This window comes from Nyctereutes procyonoides, unplaced genomic scaffold (assembly GCF_905146905.1).
Source record: "Nyctereutes procyonoides isolate TBG_1078 unplaced genomic scaffold, NYPRO_anot_genome, whole genome shotgun sequence".
Taxonomy (NCBI): domain Eukaryota; kingdom Metazoa; phylum Chordata; class Mammalia; order Carnivora; family Canidae; genus Nyctereutes; species Nyctereutes procyonoides.
In genome coordinates, this window is record NW_026575126.1 from 48,838,568 (window position 1) to 48,862,409 (window position 23,842).

The 23,842-nt window shown below is 41.1% G+C and overlaps 1 protein-coding gene across 6 annotated transcripts in view; it reads left to right on the forward strand.

The window, feature by feature from the left end:
* Positions 1–23,842, forward strand: part of MRTFB (myocardin related transcription factor B) — a 190,555-nt gene that overhangs the window by 160,849 nt on the left and 5,864 nt on the right. For 5 of the 6 annotated variants that reach the window (XM_055340104.1, XM_055340103.1, XM_055340105.1 and 2 more), the window contains 6 exons: positions 639–771; positions 1,554–2,594; positions 4,260–4,397; positions 7,295–7,453; positions 7,814–7,951; positions 21,577–21,637. In XM_055340104.1, the coding sequence (XP_055196079.1) occupies positions 639–771; positions 1,554–2,594; positions 4,260–4,397; positions 7,295–7,453; positions 7,814–7,951; positions 21,577–21,637 (1,670 nt within the window). The remainder of the gene's footprint in view (positions 1–638; positions 772–1,553; positions 2,595–4,259; positions 4,398–7,294; positions 7,454–7,813; positions 7,952–21,576; positions 21,638–23,842) is intronic. The other variant, XM_055340107.1, reaches the window with a different exon arrangement.

The following is a 23,842-nucleotide window of genomic DNA, read 5'->3' on the forward strand; positions in this document are numbered from 1 at the left end:
AGAAATCTTTGCCTACCCAAGGGACATGAAGATACTATCCTAAGCTTTCTGAAAGCTTTATTGTTTTCATAATTCACATTTAAGCTTTTTAGATGGTGTGAGGTAGCGGTCAAGTCAAGGGCCCTATTTTTTTCCTGTATGAATATCCAGTGTGGCCAAGCACCGTTTATTGTAACGACCACCCTTTTCCTACTTTTCCCTTTCCCTTGTGATAACTCAAGAAGCTATCTCTGTGAGGGTCTGTTTCTGGGTTTTCTGTTTTCTTCCATTTGTTGTTCTGCCCTTGTACTAGCACACAATCTTAGTAACTGACTTTGTAATGAATTTTGGTATCTGGTGGTATGACTCTTCCAGCCTTGCTTTGCTTTGCTTCTAGCCCTTGTTGGTTCTTTGTATTTCCATATAAAACTGAGAATCACCTTCAAAATTCCTACCAAGGAGGCAGATAAACAAAACTCGCAGGGATTTTTTTTACTGAGATCTCATTTGATTGCAATCTTCATAATACTGAGTCTTCCAACCCCTGACCGTGGTGGTATTTCTTCTCTTCATGGGTTAACAGTCAAACTGTTAGCAGAAACAACATCAAATTCAGAAATTATTTCATTATAAACTCTCACTTTCTTGTTCTTTTGAAGGCCACTCAACGACAAAAATAGCAACACTGGGAATTCAGCTCTGAACAATACCACACCGAACACACCAAGACAGAATACATCTGCTCCTGTGAGGAAACCAGGACCTCTGCCTTCTAGCTTGGATGACTTAAAGGTGATAATTCCAAGTAGAGTTTACTCACCCATAGGTACCACAGAAATGTAAATGATTTGCCACATTTGTCTAGTAATGAGTAGGTAAGCTTTCAGTAGATTTTTAACTTTACCAACATTAGATAACCTCTACGGAGGTACCTTCTGTTTATGTCCATTAAATTTCTTTCAAAATGTCCAATAATGATTCTCATTCCTTGAGCATATAGCATGTGTAGGCATCAAACCAGTTCTGACTACAGAGGCAGATTTTTTTCCTCCCTGCTCATTGCCAAGTGTGGGAGAAGCAGGAAAATGTAACAGTCAAGTATCTGATCTCCAAGGCCAGCCTGTATGTGGGTTTCCACGCCAGCGCAGCCTTTGGTTATCCATGGTGGCTCAAACCACAATGAGTCAACCTCTCTCTGCCCCCGTCTCCTCTGTGAATTGGAATAAAAATACTAATAATAATACCCACACCTCCCTTGAAGGTCAATTAAAAGAATAAAGCATCTCCAGCAGTGTCTGGCACATGGTAAACTCAGTGAATGTACCGATTATCATCATGATTGCTGGTTTTAAATCCTTAGACATAACAGGAATTACCCTGTAAAAGCCCTTGCTTTATCACTGGCCTTTGTAGGGCTCAGGGTCTGTAGCCGTGCGTGTCTACATGGGTTAGGGAGAGAAACCGTCCACTTGCCTGTGTGTAGTAATAGGGAGCTGACGGAGGTAGGCTAAGTGTCCCATAGATTTGTCAGAAGTTGCAATGCCAGAAGAGATGTGACTTGTTTGTACTTCCAGGTATCAGAACTGAAGACAGAACTGAAGTTAAGGGGTCTTCCAGTGTCGGGCACCAAACCAGACCTCATCGAACGCCTGAAACCCTACCAGGAAATAAACAGTAGTGGCGTTGCTGCCGGCAGTGTCCTGGCTGTGCCAGCATCTGCTATCGTCACCAGTAACCCAGAAGTCACCGTGGCATTGCCGGTAACAACACTACACAACTCTGTGACAAGCTCGGGCTCCTCTTTCAAGGCCGAATTGCCACCCACTGGAACCAGCAACATTGAGAACGTCAATTCCCCTCTGCCCATCTCACCATCCCCCTCTGAACAGTCCAGCCTTGGTACTGAGGACACAAACATGGCAGACACTTTCACTGAAATTATGACCATGATGTCTCCAGCGCAGTTCCTGTGCTCGTCCCCACTGAGAGTGACGGGCAGTGAAGACAGCCCGAGCCCCACCAGCAGCACGCTGTCAAGTCTGGAACTAGATGCAGCTGAGAAGGACCGCAAGCTCCAAGAGAAGGAGAAGCAGATCGAGGAGCTCAAGAGGAAACTGGAACAAGAGCAGAAGCTTGTGGAAGTTCTGAAAATGCAGCTTGAGGTTGAAAAGCGAGGGCAGAGGCAGCCGCCACCGCCGCCACCCCTAGAACCCCAGGCCGGCACCCCAGCCTCTTCCGCCACCAAGTCAGATCAGAAACATGGCAGCGTTGGTTCCTCCGTCAAGGATGAGACCTCACTCAGTGACTGCTCCAGCTCCAGGCAGCCTGGCCCAGGAGCCAGCCATTCTGTAGGCCCGCCCATCTCGACAGGGGGCCAGACCCTTGTTGCCAAAAAGGCTGTGGTGATCAAACAGGAGGTCCCTGGGGCCCAGGCGGAGCAGCAGAGCATCGTCCCGCAGTTTTACGTGAGTTCCCAGGGACAGCCGCCGCCTACCGTTGTCACTCCGCCTCAGGCTTTACTGACCACACAAACTGCTCAGCTGCTGCTGCCACTGTCCATCCAGGGCTCCGGCGTCACCTCAGTGCAGCTCCCTGTAGGCAGCCTCAAACTCCAGGTGTGAAGTGTGTCTTCTAACTCCTTTGCCTTACAGCCTGCCGAGAGCTGAGACTTGCCTAATGCTTCCTCATGAATGCATCCACACCAGGCTTCAGAGTGGCAGATGTGTGTGGGGCGTAGGATAGAATTCAGAAATGTTCCTAGCTGGCCATTTTTCGATGGTAAAGACAGGGGTGGTTTCTACTTTCCATACCTTTTATCTTTAGTGAACACAGTATCACACATGCAAACATTTTTAAATACCAGTTACAGGATCATGAAAAAGGTCAGTGTCACCGTGTACTTTTTGTGTGCAAGTCACAGCATCAAGTATTTTGTTTTTTTTTAATTTCTTAATTTATTTACATAATCTCTATACCCAGTGTGGGCTTGAATTCATGATCCCAAGATCAAGAGTCGCATGCTCCTGACTGAACCAGCCAGGCATCCCATCCATGTACTTTAACTGGCTTACTCCCTTTAGCTGTCCCTTCTCCCAGAAGATCTAAGTGATAAGATCCATACTGAGATAGGGAAACTGGGGCCACGAGCTGGGTAATTCTGACTGCAGTTTTCACTTTTACACCCACTCCTGTATGGTGCCTCCTAAATGTAATTCTTGAAAGACACCAGTGAGGTGAAGATGCCAAAGGCACATTGGGCAGCTAAGAGAAATGTGTCCACAACCGTAGGAGTGAGGATGTTGCCCAGACAGGTGATGAAACTCTGGTAGGCATGAAATCTCCTTTAATGCCTCCATAACCTGTATATTGACCTTAAGTTATTTTATGGAATGCATTTTGATAGGTTTCAACAAAGTGTGAGGGCCCCAGTAAACAGAAACTGTTTGTGGCAGTGTTCCTCAACTTTGATGCCCCGGACACTCTTAATGGCAGAAAGGAGTGATTCTATTCCCCTGGGGTTAGGAAGCATGACCCGAAGGCTCTTGGCATGTGCAGAAATTCTGATTCCCCTATTGAACCTTTACAGTGTCTGTGAAATCGAAAGTCTACTCTACTCTGTAAGATAGCTCTTCTCGACCTTTGTTTTCCAACCAAATGTTCCAGTAAAGTTGATGTTGTCAGATCAAGAACTGGGTTTTATCCTGGGCCTGTGTGTGCTCCAGCACGTGGCTGACTGCCCCCAGAGGGAGCACATCCTGCAACTTCAAAGTAGGAGTTTGGGCCTCACAGATTTCTTCGCTGCTATTACAATTATTACAACCCCTGACCTAGTATGTGGAGAGCCACTGCAGGCCTTTATTTCAGTTTTCTCTTTTCTCAAAATTTTCAAATGAAAATCATAACCACTGAAGAAATAAACATGAAAATAACTGGTCTGGTGTGTCACTCTCTGGTTTAGAATTAAGGCTTAAATCTATGTGTTAATGAATTGAAGTATGTATCTGTAAATATTTTATTCCATTTCAGATACAATCCCCACATGACCAGTTATTCCATATCCAAGGTTTTTTTAATTTATATGTGTGTGTGTGTGTGTGTGTGTGTGTGTGTGTGTGTGTGTGTTTAGTAATCTCTACACCCAATATGGGGCTCAAACTCACGACCCTGAGATCAAGAGTTGCACATCCTTCCGACTGAGCCAGCCAGGTGTCTCCACATTCAGACTCTTGATTCTGAGTTTGATTTTGATAATTAAATTGATTTTTTTATTTGCTTCCTAGACTCCAGCACAAGCAGGAATCCAGACTCAGCCTCAGACAGCAACTGCCACCCTGTCCTCAGGCTTAGCCCAGACTGTACCTCAGAAACAAGATACTTTCACGCCACATGTGCTCAGTCAGCCTCAGCAAGTTAGAAAGGTTGGTGAATGCTAATGGGTGACAGGTTCTTGCTTATTTGTACTGTTATCTCTTCAGTGTCCGAAAAGCAGTCTCCTCGTGGGAAGCATCTCTTCTGTGTGATGTGTCTCCTCTCGGGTCGGCCTCAGGTCACATGGCATCTGGCTGCAGATTACCCAGTTATTTGGGGAAGAGAGTTCTTTATTACTGAAAGATAGCTTGTCTTAACAGTTAAGCCCCTTTTCCAAGTAGAAGTTTCAAAAGTATGTTTTCAATCCTCATATGTAGGATTTTCTGGGGTTTAAAATAAATTTCTTTCAAATTAATCACTTTGGGGAGTGGGGGAAGAAAATGCTGTTCCCTGGGAAGAGACACTTGAAGATGAAAAAGATACTTTCTGAAAGGTTTACCTCCAGTAAGATCTTTATATAAGAGTTTGTCATCTTATAGATTAAGAGCCAGAAGGCCCAGGTCTGCTTATTCTGGTTCCCCACTTCCTACGTGGTTGGCCTTATACAGAATTCACTTATATTCTCTGAGTGTCATTTTCCTCATCTTTAAAATGACATTGTTGGTCTAGGGCTCAGGAACCTCTGCATATGCTCCTACCAAAAAGTTCTGATGTGACAGCCCCAAAAGTTACCAAAATTCCCTCATATCCAGTAGGTGGAGCTTTGTGTACATCTTCTTGCCAGAAAACTCTTTAGGTCTCAAAAATAGGACTTAATATTTTTTATTTTTTAATTTGTTTTTTTAGAGAGTGGGGAGGGGCAGAAGGGGAAAGAGAGAGAGAGAATCTTAAGCAGACTCTGTGCTGAGCATGGAGCCAAACATGGGGCTTGGTCTCACGACCCTGAGATCACAACCTGAGCTGAAATCAAAAGTTGGATGCTTAATTGACTGAGTCACCCATTACCCCAGGTCTTGCTGTTTTAAAACCTTGAGAATTAAAAAAATAATAAAAATAAATAAATAAATAAACCTTGAGAATTATTCATCCCAGAATTTTAATCTTCAGCATAAAAGAACTTGAATAGGATTGAGTCCTGCATAAAAAATTAAAAAAATAAATTTAAAAAAAAAAGAACTTGAATAATTAGACACAGCCCAAAGTAGTGTCAACTGTCAGGGCTAACGCCCTGTGGCAACAGACAGAAGTAAGGCCTATGTCATCAGTAGTCACACCACCATGTGCTCTCTTCTGGAATCTCCTCTGGGAAACCCAGTGAGCAGGGAATTAGAGCTGTATTTTATTTACTTCAGGCTCAGAATAACATAGTGTAATGATAAGCTTAGTGAATGTTCAAATGTCAAGATAGTTTCCTTTTTTTTTTTTTTTTAGAGAGAGAGGAGGGAGAAAAACAGGATGTAGACAGGATAAGGACTTGTTCACTAAGTCTCAAAATACTAGAAGTGGGGATCAGTAATTCCACTTTAAAGGAAAAAATTATTGTACCAAATACAAGGAAATTCAGCCTTTTCAAAGAGGAGTACACTTACAGAACTCCTCACCCAGAGCAGCTATACTGTTTGGAGGGACACACACACACGCGCGCGCACGTATACTTTCCCGGTTAAGAAATATGTGCGTGTATTTACTATACAAACATAGGCATGAGTTTCTCTCCTTTAGAATACTAGGGGCAGGCAGCCCGGTTGGCTCAGCGCTTTAGCGCCGCCTTCAGCCCAGGGCCTGATCTTGGAGACCCAGGATTGAGTCCCACATCAGGCTCCCTGCAGGGAGCCTGCTTCTCCTTCTGCAAAAACCTTTGGCTCATAATGGGGGCTAAACAAACCCTTGGTCGTTCCACCAGAGGGAACCCTCACCACCCCCTGACTGAGCAGGAGTGAGCTTCTCAGAAGGGGGCAGATTCTAAATGGAGCCTTACAAGGACTTGGAGACATTTTCAAGAAACCTGAAAATTGAGTGTGGCCACAGTACATGTGGCTGTTCTGGTAGGATAGAAAAGGGGGCAGGTGGTAGAAGGTTTGCATGACAGCCAGAGAGGAGGGTTTCACCACTAAGGACAGAGGAGCCAGGGAGTGTTGGGGCTCCGTCAGGTGTGGGGTCAAGGCTCTGTCTGTGGGGCAGGGATGACGGGGAGGGAGGCCCAGTGAGGGGGCTGTGCCAGCTTTCCAGTGATCACCAGCAAGGGCCTGGATTGGGACAGCAGAGAACAGAGGCCTGATTCAGGACGCATTCCGAAGCTGTGCAGGCACTGGGGGCAGAAAGCCAAAGACACTGACAGCTCCATTTACCAAAGTTTTAAAAATAAATTATTTTAAATAAAAAGAATTATTTTTCCTCAGAGGCTGGAGGTGGTAGGAGGAAAGGGGAAAGTTTAGTTTGGAATATATTAAATTTGAGATGTCCCGAACTTATGTTTAGAAGCGTTATTAATGTGGCTTCGGCACTTAGCAAGGTTGGAAAAGAGAGGTGGGTTTGGGAATTATTAGCTTAATGGTGAATATTAAAGCTGTGAGAGTAGATGAGATCACCCTGTGAGGAACAGGAGAAATTCAGCTATCGTTTAAGAGAAATAGCGTACTGAACAAATGCTGACTTCCCAGAAGGTGCGGTCTACACCTCCATCAAAGACAGGCCACTCAGTAAAGGGATGATTGACATTGGAAAATCAGGGTCTGCAACCCCTGGCCTGAGGGCCACGTCCAGCCCATGCCTGTCTCTGTAGATAAAGTTTTCCTGGAACCAAGTGCCATCCATTTATTTCTGTATGGTTGAGGCTGCTTCTTGGCTGCGGGGGAGAGGTGAGCCGTTACCTCGGAGACCCCATTGCCTGCAAGCCTAAACTGAACCCTTGGTTGCTCTTAAGTCTGCCGACCCCTGTCCTAAAACATGGTTTTCTCTGCTAGGAAGAGCAGAAAAACAAACAATAGAAAATATTGGTTCATTACAGGTTTTCACAAACTCAGCATCGAATACAGTTCTCCCGTATCAGAGAGCACCCACTCCAGGGGTCCAGCAGCCCTTTGTTAATAAGACGCCCCCCAGTGTTCTCCAGTCCAGAAATGCACCACTTCCATCCCTGCAGAATGGACCTGCCACTTCCAATAAGGTAATGCTGCGAGCCCGGGGCTGCAGAGACTGGGCAAGCTCACGACCGTCCTAAAGCGTTCCAAAGCCCCGCGCTTTCGCCTTGGACTAAGTATCAGTATGCGTGGGACAAAACAGCCAAAATGCTGTGGGTGACAGTTGTTAAGGGGCAGCTTAGCTGTTAGCACAGTAAGGATAACCTTTCCCACTCAAGATGGTCCCTTGCCAGCCATACAGGTCCCAGATCCTAAGGCTCATGAACTGACGAATACTGTGATGGGGCTGCCCTGCTCTGCTGAGGGCAGAGCCCCACGTCGCCAGGGCCAGGGCTCAGGGAAGCTTGCTGCTAGAGCTGACATCTACCTCCCTCTGTTTGCCTCAGCCCGCCTCACCACCGCCACCCCAGCAGTGTGTCGTCCAGCACTCCCTGTTCGGGAGCCCGGTCCCCAAGACAAAAGACCCTCCCCGCTACGAGGAGGCCATCAAGCAGACACGCAGCGCCCAGTCCTCCCTTCCCGAGGTAAGTGAAACCAGTGGCCGCAATCCACCACGGGCTTACATTTGGGGTGTCATCCTCATGTGGAACCCTCTGTCTAAGATGTACTAGCCGCGACAGAAACACAAATTTCGGAGCCAGGGGCCTTGTTTGCACTTTAAATCCTGTTTGTTTTCATTGAAGTATGGTCCACATACAATATTATACTAGTTTCAGGTGTACAACACAGTTATTTGACATTTATATACATTGTGAAATGCTCACCAGCATAGATGTAGTTAGTAGAGTTAATACAGTGTCATTGACTTTAGCCCCTGGACTGTACCTTACATCCCTGTGATTTATTTTGTAACTGGACATTTGTACCTTTTAATCCTCTTTCACTTATTTCACCCATCCCTGCATCCCATCTCCCCTCTGGCAACCACCAGTGTGTTTGTATTTTTGAGTCTGTTTTGTTCATTTGTTCTGTTTTTTAGATTCCACATATAAGTGAAATCCTTTGGTATTTGTCTTTCTCTAATTTACTTAACTTAGGATAATCTCTTAGTCCATCACTATGGTCACAAATGGGAAAAATATTCTTTTTTATAGTTGAGTAATATTCCTCTGTGTGTATCACATCTTCACATCTTCTTTATCCTTTCGTCTTGGGCTGCTTCCATATCTTGGCTAGCATAAGTAATGCTCAAATAAACATAAGGGTGCATATATCTTTTTGAATTAATTTTTTTGCTTTCTTTGAATAAATACCCAGTAGTATGATTACTGGATCATAGGGTAGCTCTATTTTTAATTTTCTGAGGAACCTCCATAGTGTTTTCCACACTGGCATCACCAGGTTGCATTCCCACCAGCAGTGCACCAGGGGTTCCATTTTCTCCACACTCTTGCCAGCACTTGTTATCTCTTGCTTTTTTCATACAGGCAATCCTGATAGGTACAAGGTGGTTTTGATTTGTAGTTCCCTAATGATGAGTGATATTAAACATCTTTTCTATCTCTGTTAGCCATCTGGATGTCTTCTTTGGAAACGTGTATTTTGCTGTTTGGGCATGGAATGTTCTATCTGTATCTGTTAAGTCTGTCTGGTCTGATGTGTCATTCAGAACCACTGTTTCTTATTGATTTTCTGCTTGGATGATCTATTTGTTGATGTAAGTGGGATGTTAAAGTCCTCTACTATTACTGTGTTACTGTTGGTGTCTCTTGTTAGTCTGTTAATATTTGCTTTATCTGTGTGTGTGGCGGGGGGAGGGAGGGGCTCCTGTGTTAGGTGCATAGATATTTGCAGATGTTGTATCCTTATTTTGGACTGATCCCTTTATCATTATGCAGTGCCCTTCTTTGTCTCTTGTTAGAGATTTTGCTTTAAAGTCTGTTTTGTCTGTTTGTTTGTTTGTTTGTTTAAATTCAATTTAGTGGGGCACCTGGTTGACTCAGTGGTTGAGCGTCTGCCTTCGGCTCAGATCATGATCACAGGGTCCTGGGATCGAGTCCCACATCAGGTTCCCTGCAGGGAGCCTGCTTCTCCCTCTGTCTGTGTCCCTGCCTCTGTGTGTGTGTGTGTCTCTCATGAATAAATAAATAAAATATTTTTAAAAATAATAAATAAATCAATTTTAACTAAATTATACTTATATGTTAACTACATATACTGTATTACTAGTTTCAGAGGTAGAATTGATTTATCAGTTGCATATAACACCTAGTGCTGATTATATCAAGTGCCTTCCTTAATGCGCATCACCCAGTAACCCCATGTCTGTTATAAATATTGCTACATCAGTTTTTTTTTTTTTGCTTCCATTTGTATGGAATAGCTTTTTCCATCCATTCACTTTAAGTCTGTATGTGTCTTTGAGTCTGAAATTAGTCTTTTATAGGCAATGTGAATTTTTATCTTTTTATGCATTCAGTAACCCTATGTCTTTTGATTGGAGCATTCAGTCTGTTTATATTTAAAGTGATAGGTATGTACTTATTGCCATTTTAAAATTGTTTCTGGTTGTTCTTGTATTTCTTTTCATAGTTCTTTTTCTTTCTTTGTGATTAGATGACTTTCTTTAATGGTATGTTTGGATCTCTTACTCTTTCTTTTTGGGTATCTATTGCAGGATTTGGGTTTGTGGTTACCATGAGGCTCATATATGATATTCTGTGTATAAAGTATGATAGTAGCTTAAACCAAACACATTCTAAAAGTAACAATATTTTCACTCCCCTTTTTTAGGTATATGATGTCATATTTTAGATCTTTTTTACTTTGTGGATCCTTTATTTTAGATACAACTGATTTTACTACTTTTGTTTTTCAGACTTTATACTAGTTTTATAAGTGACTGATCTACTACCTTGACTATATGTTTGCTTTAACCAGTGAAACTTTTTCCTTTCATAATTTTCTTCTAAGTTATAGCCTTTTCTGCTTAAAGAAGTTTCTTTAACATTTCTTATAAGGCAGTTTAGGGATGATGCACTCCTTTGACTTTTATTGGCCTGGGCAACTCTCTATTTTTTCCCTCCATTCTGAATGATAGTCTTGCTGAGTAGAGTAGTCTTGGTTGTCGATGTTTTCCTTTCACCACTTGGAATATATTATACCTCTCCCTTCTGGCAAAGTTTCTGCTGAAACCTCAGCTTCCCATGTACAAAACCCATTGCCTTTCTTTTGCTGCTTTTAAGTGTCTATCTTTAATTTTTGACATTTTAGTTATTATGTGGATGTCCTTGAGTTTTTCTTATTTGGAACTCTCTGTGATTCCTAGGCCTGACTATTTCCTTCCTCAGGTTAGGGAAGTTTTCAGCTATTATTTCTTCAAATAACTTTTCTGGCCCTTTCTCTCTCTTCTCCTTCAGGGACCCTTGTAATGGGAATGTCAGTACACCTGTCCCAGAGGTCCCTTAACCTATCCTCTTTTTTTTTTTTTTTCTCCTTTTTTCTTTTTGCTGTTTAGCTTGGATGATTTCCACTACCCTGTCTTCCACATCACTCACCTGTTCTTCTGCATCCCCTAATCTGCTGTTGATTCTCTCTTGTTTATTTTTCAGTTCATTTATTTTATTCTTCAGCTTTGATTGGTTCTATTTTATATTTTGTTTCTTTGTTGCAGTTCTGAGTTCACTGACTCTTCTCTCAGATCCACTGAGCATCTTTATGACCATTACTTTGAATTATTTATCAGGAAGATTGCTTATCTCTGTTTCATGTAGTCCTTTTTCTGTGTTTTTGTGTTGTTCTTTCATTTGGAATGTATTTCTGTCTCCTTATTTTGTCTGACTCTGTTTCCATGTATTAAGTCAGCCGTCTATATCTCCTGGTCTTAAAAGTAGTGGCCTTGTGCAGAAGGCATCCTGGGGGGCCCAGTAATGCAATCCCCGCTGCCCACCAGAACCAGACACTCCAGGGGTGTCCTGTGTGTACTCTGCTGTTGTGACTAGACCAAGACGTCTTTGGGTATGCTGGTGGACAGGGCTGGCCCCACCTTTCTCTAGAGCAAGTTGTCTACCTGGTGAGTCCGGGCAAGCAGTGCTAATATGATAGATGGACAGTATCAGAGCTGGCTCCCACCAGTATTTATATTCATATACAAATTTCCCAGAGATCCTTCTCTTCCAGCACATGCCCTAAAAAGTAAATCCCTTTCACATGTAACTCAGACACTTTCCAAACTGCTGCTTCTCTGCTGGGTCCCAGGCCAAGTGATAAAATGCTCTGGCCCTTTAAGAGCAGAATCTCAGTTCCTCTAGCCTTCTGTCTTTTGCCCCACTGATTTTCAAACCCAGAGGTTATGGAAGCTCATCTACCCACTGCAGATCCCCAGGATGGGGTGTGCTCCCTGTGAGGCTTGATCCCCTTGCTCCTTATGGAGGACCTCCACGCTCATGGGTGATGGGGATCACTGTGCTGGAGATTTGGTTCCTGACCTCATCCCTGCCCCTCCTTCCCTTCTCTGTATCTTTAGCTGTGGGAGAGAGATGTTCTGTTAGTCTTCAGGTCATTTTCAGAATGAGTCTCACTATATTTAGTTACATACTTCATGTGTCCATGGGAAGTGAGCTCAGGATCTTCCCACTCTGCCATTTCCGGTGCTTCTCCTTTAAATGCTACTTTAAATCAAAATACCATTCACTGGGAAGACTCCTAGTTTTGGCTACTATGTAACCTGCACTTCCTGCTTACTCAGACTCAAGGTTTTCCTTTTAACTTCTCCTTGGGGAAATGGGTCATGTTAAGGATAGATGTGATGATGGCCAGGGCATGTATTTGATACAAGTTTCTCTTCTTTTTTTTATTCAAGTATAATTAATGTACAGTGTGAGATTAGTTTCAGGTGTACAATATAGTGATTCAGTAATTTTTTACATTTCTCAGTGCTCATCACATTGGGTGTACTCTTCATCCCAGTCACCTATTGCACCCATCTTCTCCTGTCTCCCCTCTGGCAACCACTAGTTCTCTATTTAAGTGTCTGGGTTTTTGCTTGTCTTTTTCCTTTGTTTTGTTTCTTAAATTCCACATGAGTGAAATCATTTGGTATTTATCTTTCTCTGGCTGATTTACTTCACTGAGCATTACAGCCTCTCTGTCCATCAGTGTTGTTGCAGATGGCAAGAGCTCTTTCTTTTTTATGGCTGAGTAATATTCCACTGCGTATACACACCCCATCTTCTTTATCCATTCATCTACTGATGGACACTTGGGCTGCTTCCATAGTTTGGCTATTGTAAATAATCTACAATAAGCATAAGGGTGCATATCTCTTTTCAAATTACTGTTTTTGTTTTCCTTGCATAAACACCCAATACTGTGATTACCAGATCATAAGGTAATTCTGTTTTTAATTTCGTGAGGAACCCCCATACTGTTTTCCCCAGTGGCATCACCAGTTTATATTCCCACCAACAGTGCACAAGGGTTCCTTTTTTTTCCACATCAGCACTTGTTATCTTGTGTTTTTGATTTTAGCCATTCTGACAGGGGTGAGGTGATATCTCCTTATGGTTTTGATTTGCATGTCCTGATCATGAGTGCTCTTGAGGATCTTTTTATGTATCTATTGGCCATCTGTATGTCTTTGGAGAAATGTTTGTTCATGTCTTCTGCCCATTTTTTAATTGGATTACTTGGTTTTTTGGTATTGAATTGTATAAGGTCCTCATATGTTTTGAATATTAGCCTCTTAATCAGATATATCATTTGCAAGTATCTCCTCCCATGCCATAGGCTACCTCTTTGTTGATGGTTTCCTTTGCTGTGCAGAAGCTTTTTATCTTGGTGTAGCCCCAAGAGTTTAATTTTGCTTTTGTTACCCTTGCCAGAAGAGACACATATATAAAAATGTTTCTATGGCTGATATTCAAGAAATTATTGCCTGTTTTCTTCTAGGACTTTCATGATTTCAGGTCTCACGTTTAGGTCCTTAATGCATTTTGAGTTTATTTTTGTGCATGGTGTAAAAAAAGTCATCCAGTTTCATTCTTTTGCATGTCATTGTCCAGTTTTCCTAACACCGTTTGTTGAAGAGAGTGTGTTTTCTCCATTGTATATTCTTGCTTTCTTTGTCATAGATTAATTGACCATAGAAGAATGGGTTTATTTCTGGACTCTCTATTCTGTTCCATTGATCTAGGTGTCTCTTTTTCTGCCAGTACAATACTGTTCTGATTAGTACAGCTTTGTATCTTGAAAACTGGGATTGTGATACCTCCAACTTTGTTCTCCTTTTTCAAGATCCTTTGGCTAGTCAAGGTCTTTTGTGGTTCCATACAAATTTTAGGATTCTTTGTTCTAGTTCTTGTGGAAAGTCCCCTAACATTATATACTACTGTCAGTTTCTTCCTTTATGTCTGTTAATAGTTGCTTTATGTATTTGCTCCTATGTTGTGAGGATAACTATTTACAATTGTTATTTCTTCTTATTGGATTGTTCCCTTTATCCTTATGTAGTGTCCTTTGTTTTACAGTCTGTTTTGTCTGATAGATTAAGTATTGCTATGTGAGCTTCCTTTTTCACTTCCATTTGCATAATAAATTTTTTTCCGTCCCTTTACTTTCAATCTGCATGTCTTTTGGTCTGAAGTGAGTGTCCTGTAGGCAGCATATAAATGGATTTTGCTTTTTTTTAATCCAGCCAGTCACCCTGTGTCTTTTGATTGGAACATTTAGTCCATTTACATTCAAAGTAATTATTGATGGGTATCAATAATTGTTTGTTTATGATTGTTACTTGTTTTATGATTAGTTTTATATTTCTTCTCTGTTCCTTTCCTGTCTTGCTCTCTTCCCTTGCAGCTTAATGTCTTTCTTGAGTGATATACTTGAATTCCTTTGTCTTTTTTTTTTTTTTTGCCTATCTATTACCAGTTTTTGATATGTGGTTACTATTAGATTGATAATGTGCTATACATATAGCAAATATATATTAATTTGATAGTCACGTTTGTACTAATTCTAAAAACACTACATTTTTACTCCTCCCCTCCTCCCCGGCACATTTTATATATATCATGTCATACTTTACATCCTTTTATTTTGTGAATCCCTTGACTGATTTAATTGACTTTACTGCTTGTGTGCTTTAACCTTCATTCTGGGTTTATATGATTAATCTACTTTTATTATGTTTGTATTTACCTGTGAAATTTTTCCTTTTCTAATTTTCTTCCTCCTAATGATGGCCTTTTATTTCCAAAGAATTCCCTGTAACATTTCTTGTAAGGCTGGCTTAGTGGTGATGAAATCCTTTACATTTTGTTTGGGAAACTCTTTTTCTCTCCTTCTATTCTGAATGATATCCTTGCTGGGTAGAGTATTCTTGTAGGTTTTCTCCTTTTAGCACTTTGACTATATTACACCACTCCCTTCTGGCATGCAAGGTTTATGCTGAAAAACGAGCTGATAGTCATATGGGGTTTCTTTTATATATAGCTGTTTTCTTTTGGTGCTTTCAAAATTCTCTGTCACTACTTTTGTCCATTTTAATTACTATGTGTCTTGGTGTGGACCTTCTTGGGTTCATCTCTCTGGGGCTTGCTGTGCCTTCTAGACCTGTGTGTCTGTTTCCTTCTCCAGATTAAGGAATTTTTTAGCTATTACTTCTTCAGATAAATTTTGTGCCCTCTTTTCTCCTTATGGGATCCCAGTAATGTGAATATTGTCATGCTTAATGGTGTTGCTGAGTTCCCTTAGCCTGCTCTCATTTTGTGGTATTTTGTTCTTATTTGCTTTCCATTACTCTGTCTTCCAGCTGACTAATCCATTCTTCTGCTTCCTCTAATCTAGAATTGATTCCCTCTTGTCTATTTTTTTAAAGATTCTATTTGACAAAGAAAGCACAGGCAGAGGGGGAAAGGAAGAGGCATACTCCCCACTGAGCAGGGAGCTGATGCAGGGCTCAATCCCAGGACCCCAGGATCATGACCTGAGCTGAAGGCAGATGCTTAATCAACTGAGCCACTTAGGTGCTCCCCTCACCTTGTATATTTTTAATTTCAGTTATTGAGTTCATCTCTGGTTCTTTGGGGAAGCATTCCTCTGTCTCCTCATTTTGTCTAAATCTCTGTTTCTATGTACTAGGAAAGTCAGCTACATCTCCTGCTTTTGAAAGCAGTGGCCTCAGGAAAAAGAGGTGCTGTAGTGCCCTGTAGTGAAAGCCCTGTGCCCTGCTCACCAGAAGTAGTTGCTTCAGGAGGTGTCTGTTACATGTGTTGCATGCACCCTACTGTTGTGGCTGAGCCACATTTGCCCCCAGTCCAGTTGCCTGCACTGGCCTACTTTGCCTATTGTGGCAGGGTTTGGTCTGTCTGCTGTTAGGGGCCAGTCTGGGCTGCCTTGGATTTATAGTTGGATCAGACCAGATCCCTGACTTCAGCCCATTTGCCAGGGCTGTGGCTGTCCCAACCTGTAGGGCACTCTTCCTTGTCTTTTATTGGTGGGCGGGGCCAGCAGTTAAATCAGATGTCTTCCCCAAGGGGGGAAGACTGGGACCGCAGTAGAATTGGTGTGTGCGGTTATCTTCCCCTCTGCCCAGGACAGGAGTCACTTTGCAGTGGAGCCGGTTCCTGCCAGGGCTGCTTAAAATGGGGCATCTTGGGTAGTGTGAGTCTCCAGGAAAATGCAGAGCACGGTGTAGTGTTAGCAAGGTAGATGGTAACTGTACTGTTTACTGCAACTGTTGGATGTCTAGACTTGAGCAGAGGAAGAATGGTGCCCACCAGTTCTTTTGCTCTTGCAGAAATCTCTTAAAGATTCCTGCCTCTCCAGCACATGTTCTGAGATTAGTAAATAAATCTTCCCTTATGCTTCAGGCACATTTCAAACTACTAACTTCTGTGCTGTATCTCAATGGGGCTGTAATGCTGGATCTTTACAGTTTCCTGTTGCCATCAAGCTCTCCCAGAGCCACTGATTTTCAAAGTACCCAGAGTTAAGCCCCATTGGTTTTCAGATCTTTCTAGTTTGGCTCCCCCATGGCTAGAGTGCCTAATGTGGGGTCTGCTCTCCTTTCTTTATGCTTGTGGCATCTCTCTCATTTGTGGTTAGTCTCACCAGGAGTTTGGTTCGTTACTTCATCTCTGCCCCTCCTCCTCTGTTCCATGTACCCTCCCTCTCTACAGTCAACTGTGGAAAATCTTTTGTGCCAGGCTTCAGGTGATTTTTCTTAGTTGTTCTGATGTGGCTGTTATCTAGGTGTGTCCATGGGACCAGGTGAGCTTAGGATCCTCCTACTTTCTAAAGCCACCATGTGTCAGGGTGGCACTAAATTAACCTTGTACCAGGCTGGCCATTAAGACTGCCCAGCACCTACACCTGCCTTCTCCTGCTTCATCTCATTGTCATCCGTAGCACCCTCTGCTCCAGCAGGTCAGCTCATGCAAGCACCAATGCACCCTGAAGGAGACAGACCTAAGGTCCTCCCGACTTCACTATGTACTGATCCATAGCCGATAACCATGTGGTTCTATGCAAGGTGCTTACCTGTCCTCTGAGCCTTCCCTATTGCTCTCTATTCCAAAAGATGGGAATAGAGTTCCTGTCTGTAAAGGCATCTGGCCTATGGTGGGTGCCCAACCACAATAACCTTGTCACACCTTACCCTAAGCCTTTCTCTTGGTCTCCCTGCCCATCTAAACTAACACCCAGGTAAGTTTCAAGAAAGAACCCATGCCTCCCAGAGGATGCAATAGGTGACCCTCACAGCACTCTGTGGGTACTGCAAGTAGAGGACAAGATAGAGCAGGACTTTAGTACTCACAGCAAATAGCAGGACTGGGAGCCTCACTGTGCTGGTGCCCCTTATTCCCATGTTCTCTGGAGTGACTCAGTGTGGCCTGATAGGTTGTACGTGACCAAGAGCTGTCAACGCTTTTGGCAGCAAGCACCAAATAAGCCAGTCCCCTCAACCAGGGAGTGAGTGGTCACGCTAACCTACCCAGTTGGCTCAGTGAGCAGCCACAGAAACTGCTCAGTTCCAGGCAGCATACTCACAAAGGGTGTGCAGGGTTGTTCAGAGTGGACTGCCTCCCTGAGGAAGTAAACAGTTGCCATGTGCTTCATGCAAAAGAGCATAACTTTTGTGGTTGTAAAAGGTTTCTTCAGTTAAATACTCAGCAGGGGCCCTTATCTGTGAGGGAAAAACCAAATTTCAGAAATAGTTGTAAACATTTACAAAAAGACTTGAAACAAATGGTGCTGGACTAGACTCCCCATTGGTGCATTAAGAAGTGACATCTGTTCTCTTCTCGGGAACAGAGATGAAGTGAGTTGCAAAGAGCTTAAACTGCAATTTTTAAGAAAATTAATAGGTAGCACTCATCCCTCCTAACCTAGTTCTTGTGTGTAGATTAATATGTATTACTCACTTGATATATGTAACAGCAGCAAAGAATGATTACCTCACTTTAACCTAGACAGCTGATCAGAATCCCTGCCATTTATCTGTCTCTGGTTAATGTTTATAGACTGAGGGAGCTGAACTCTACATCAGTGTCTGGTACTCTTTATACACCATTAAGCATCAAACTCCAGGCAAACTAAGGTTTTTCAAATCCTTTATATAAACTCAGACTTCCAGTTCCACTGTTGGCGAAGTAAGTCTTCCACAGATAACAGCTGTAAAGCGTGGTCATAACACAAAAAGCAATAACATGAAGGCATTGAAGAGCGAATAAATGCAGTCACAGTCTGGTGAGGAGTCACACTCAGAGGAAGGGTGATAATAGCATGAGTTACCTCTTTTTGCTGCTTTTACTCTGGGGTCAGGCTAAGTGGTGAGGCTACTGGTAGAAAAACCCATAGCCTTTATCCTCTGGGAAGTCAGAAAGCTGAGAGCAGCCCAAAAGGGAAAAAACTAGAGGGGAGATCCCCAAATTCTGTCTGCCCACATCTCTAACTGACCCCTAAGCCACATAACGCACTGAGTGGTCATGGCAGCTGAGCTAAAAAGATGGGAGCTGTGATTGGAACTTCTGCCCAAAAAATATTTTGAAGGTCAAGTCCAACCAAGATAATTGCCTGCTAAGACAAAAGAAACCACTCATCTGAGAAAAATAACAATACAGAGGCTTCACAATTTTATATCCATAATAGCCATTTATAACATACAATATACAAATAAGGAAAAAAATGCAAAAGGCAATCAACTAAGGCCAACTCCAGCTAATCCAGATGTAAGAACTTGCAGATAAGGATTTTAAAGCAACTATTTTAACTGTCAATGATGTAAAGGAAAATATATTCATAATGAGTGAAAAAATAGCAAACATAGAAATATTTTTAATGAAATGGAAAAAAATTAAAAATATCTAAAATGAAAAAATATATAGATGGTCTTAGAATGGAGAAGACAGTGAAAAAAGGTAAAAAGTCTGTGAACTTGAAATAGATCAATAAAATTTATCTAGTCTGAATAACAAAAGATTTTGTTTTTTAAAGAGAACAGAACCTCAGAGACTTGTTACCTAATATGAAACAGTCTAAGATGGGTATGACAGGGGTCCGTGAAGAGAATGAGACAGGTAAAATATTCTAGGAAATAATGGTCAAATTTTTCACAAATGTGCTGAAAGACAAGTTTATAACTTAGAGACACTCAGTGACACCAAACGGGATAAATAAAAGGCCTGGTCATATCAGAGTCAAAAGCCAAAGTTAAAGAGCACATCTTGCAATCATAAAGAGAAAAGCAATACAATGCACACAGGGTAACAACAGTTTGTTTTATGAGTCACTTTTCATCAGAAACTACTGAAGTCAGAAAACAGTGGAGAAATGTCTTTAAAATTCTTAGTGAGGAGGGAGAGGTAAAGAGAGCGAGAGATCGTCAAACCAGAAATCTCTATCAAGTAAAAATGTCCTTTAAGAATGAAAATGAGCTAAAGATATTTTGAGATAAAGAAGAGATAAAGTATCTAATAAAAGATGGAGGAAGTCGATCTTTACAGGGGTTTTATAGTTTATATACAATAGTACAACATGAAGTAACCTGTGAAAAATTAAGGATGTATGTTGTATGTCTATGGTAACGACTAAAGTACAGCATTTATAAAATAGATTAAGTTAGGTTTCCAAAAATAAATCAAATGAATATCTTTTTTAAAAGGACAAGAACCGTAGGAGGAACAAAAACCACAACAGGGCAAATCAAATAACACAGTAAACCCAAGCTCTTAACCCTGTCGCTGACTACGCAGGACATGCTAGTGGAGTAAACAATACAATTAAAATGTAGAAATTGTCAGAATGGACATTCTCCAGCAAGGCCTGGAATGGCCATAGCCTGGTCAACATTTGACCACATCCTCATGAAAGACCCCAAGCCAGAACTACCCATTTAAACTGACCCACAGAAACTGTAAGAGAATAACTCTTTATCATTTTAAGCCACTAAACTTGTTGGAGTACAATGTGTAATACAATAATAGATAACTAATGTATGCACCTATAAGAGGCATACTTTTTTCCTTGATACAAACTTTTATTTTTTGTTTTTATTTAAATTTCAGTTAACATGCAATGTAATATAAATTCCAGGTGTACAATATAGTGATTCAACACTTCCATACATCACCCAGTGCTCATCACAAGTGTACTCCTTAATCCCCATCACCTACTTCAGCCATCCTCCACCTGCCCCTCTTCTGGTAACCATCAATTTGTTCTCTGTAGCTAAGAGTCTGTTTCTTGGTTTGAAGAGGCATATTTTAAATACAAAGACACACACACACAAAAAAAAAAAATACAAAGACACAGGTCAAAAGTAAATGATTGGAAAAAGATATACCATGCAAACAGTATGCCTAAGAAGTCTGGAGCAGTCAAAAGATTAGAACAGCCCCCCCCCCCAAAAAAAAAAAGAAAGAAAATATACAGATGGCAAACAAGTACATGAAAAGATGCTCAACATTATTAGTCATTAGGAAAATGAACATTGAAACCACAATGCAAAACCACTATACACCTTATTAAATGTCTTAAATTAAAATGACTGACTATACCAAGTGTTGACGAGAATATAGAGCGACCGGAAATATCATATGGTGCTGGTGGAAATGTAAAATGATACGATCCCTTTGCAAAACAGCCATTTCTTAAAAAGTTAAACCTATTGCTACCCTATGATTCCTCTGTGCCCTCCTTGACATTTACCTCATATAGAGACTTGTACACAAATGTTCACAGCAACTTTATTTGTAACAGCCAAAAAATGGCAATAACCAACACAAACATCCTTGGCAATAAAAAAGAGTGCACTAGGGGATCCCTGGGTGGCTCAGTGGTTTGGCGCCTGCCTTTGGTCCAGGGGGCGATCAGGCTCCCGGCATGGAGCCTGTTTCTCCTTCTGCCTGGCTCCCGGCATGGAGCCTGTTTCTCCTTCTGCCTGTGTCTCTGCCTCTCTATATATAAATAATAATAATAATAATAATAAATCTTTAAAAAAAAAAAGAGTGCACTAACCTTCCCTGATGTGTACTCTACAACATGGCTAAATCTCAGAATTATTATGTTAAATGAAAGAAGCTTCCTCTACTTCCAAAAATATGTATACTGTAGGGGTTCATTGATACAAAGCTCCAAGAAATGTAAACTAAACTTTTCTTTTTCTGTGACCAGAGAAGGCAGTCACTAGGTTGCCTGGGAATGAGGGAACTATTACAAAAGACCATTGAAGAAGGTTGCAGGGCAATGGATATGTTTGCTATCTTGATTTTATTGACAGTATTAGGAGTTTACATGTAAGTGTAGTTTATTGGAGGTCACGTAACTCTCAGTGAAGCCGAAAAAATATAGTATAATCACCTTTATACATACCTTATATTTTTACCTGAACACAAATGAATAAAGTATTTTTAAAAGCAAGTATTAAAAAAAAAAAAGCAAGTATTAGCGACTTCTCAAAATGCATGGTAAAAAGTAAGAAAAATGTAGGTATCTGATCTAGGTATCTGTCCCATTCTTGCTCTGTCCACTTAAGCAGCTCTGACACACTGGGTAAATGGCTTAATGTCTGCAGTGACCTCAGCATTCTCAAAATTATCGAATAATAGATTAGAACTAGATGTTCTGTAAGGTGGCTTAGAGCTCTCAGTTGTATAATGCTTCCACATCTGTATGAAAGAAGGCTAATTTCTGTTCTCCTTTGTTGTAGATTTCAAATGCACACAGTCAGCAGATGGACGACCTCTTTGATATCCTAATTAAGAGTGGGGGTAAGTCCCAAATCACATCAGACCTCATCCAAGTAACCTCTTATGACAAATTTATGAACGTTTTCCTTTAGAGCTCATGGCATATCTTTGAGTAGTGAGAAACATATTCTAATTCCAATGAAGTTTATGTTTTAAATCTGTTCAATTAGGACATTAAAACAACTTATAAATGGAGGAACAGTCACTATTTCAGCTTACATTAACATGTTAGATTTATCCATAGATCTATGCCTGCTGAAAGAACAGACCAGCTCAAAATAGCAAAGTAGAGCCAAATTTAAATTCCACATTGAAAAACTTCAAAACCTGTCCCATATGTAGGTCATTGTGGTAGGATAAAAGCACTCTGCCACACACTACTAATATTGTAATAATCACGTTACCCACAAGCTCTAGTAACTTGGTGAGAATTTAAAGGCAATTTTAAAATACTTTCTATGTATAATTGAAAATCTTAGACTTTATAGTGTATCACCTTAAAAAGTGATAAAGAATATTAACCCCATACACACAATCAAGGGTATCTCTATCTCAGCAAATGTACCTTTCAAAATAAGTTAAAAATCAGTATTTTAAAATTGCAAACGCTGTTTTAGAGTAAGTATTCTTAAATTACCTTGATGAAAGGAGTTTTATTCAGATTTTTAAACAGTGATCCATCAAAATTTCTCCATCCATAGCAGATACTATTTGGTTTTGAAGACATGTCTTAATGTCTCACTGTAGCTCTACATGTGCAAATAGATTTTTTTTTTTCTAGGAACTGCATTGGCCTCACAAAATAATGTATGATATATCTATGCTGTGGAAATAAGAGAAATAGATGTTTGATTGCCTGATTTTAAGGTGTTGTGGTTTTTTTTTAATGTTTTTTGCCAAATCTGGTGAAAGTAAAGACTTTCTAAATGATTAAAAGGAGTAATTTTTAATAGCCTAAACTTGGAAATTAAAATGTGACAAAGTCATCAAATGAGATATTTTCTACCAGGAATGATTTTTTTTCGATGGCAAAGCATCCAATGAGGACATTATTTTATCTTATTGTTAATTAATGCCAGTAATAATAAGAAAGGAGGTTTAAAGAGTTGATTATGAGACTGATTACTTAGTACTGTCAACTTTCAGAACAATTCTAGAGATGACTACAGGGAATGAGAAATGACAAACTGTGCTAAAGACACACAGAAAAGCAGTACAGTACACATGGTCAACAGTTTACGTATAGGAGTCTTTCACTTATGCATCCCAGTCATTGAGTTCCCACAGCTCCTAGCAAATCCATTTCTCCTCCTGTATCCATCTAGAAATGAAACCAGATACCCAAAAGAAAGTAAAAAAGAAACTTTATTCAAATAAAAATATCTAAATGAACACTAGTATCTGAAGCAGATGGTACATTAATTTTCTACTTGATCCAGCAAGGAATAACCCATAGTTAGTGATTTTTTTTGTGTGTGTGTGTTTTTTTTTTTAAGATTTTATTTATTTACTCAGAGAGACACACAGAGAGAGACAGGCAGAGACACAGGCAGAGAGAGAAGCAGGCTCCATGCAGGGAGCCCGACGTGGGACTCGATCCCAGGTATCCAGGATCACAACTGGGGCTGCAGGCGGCGCTAAACTGCTGTGCCACCAGGGCTGCCCTAGTTAGTGCTTATTAAGATATTTGCCAGATCTTCCAAGATTTTAGGTAAATTCGGAAAACAAGACAAGTCAGAAAAATAAAGAAGGTCAAAGGAGCTGTGTGTTGCCTTTAATTCAGGAATAAAATAAGATGGCATTGTATCTCTTTAGAATTTTATACAGAACGTATATAGCTGAACTGGGCACACAGTTCAACTATAATGATAACTGGAAAAAGAACATATTTAGATCTTTCATGATATTCAGAATGTACTCCATATCAGCACAAACTGAGGACATACATTTTTACCTTGAGGGTAGCGTGCCACAGTGATGGCAGTTCCATGTACCCTGTCTGAAGCCTGAAGTAACTGAGGACAAGGACCCAAAGATTAAATAATCAAAGAAATAGGGCAGCCCAGGTGGCTCAGCGGTTTAGCGCTGCCTTCAGCCCAGGGCGTGATCCTGGAGTCCCAGGATCGAGTCCCACGTCGAGCTCCCTGCATGGAGTCTGCTTTATCTTTAGATAAAATCTTTAGAAAAAATAAAACCATCGACTCCTACCTAGTGGCATATAACTGC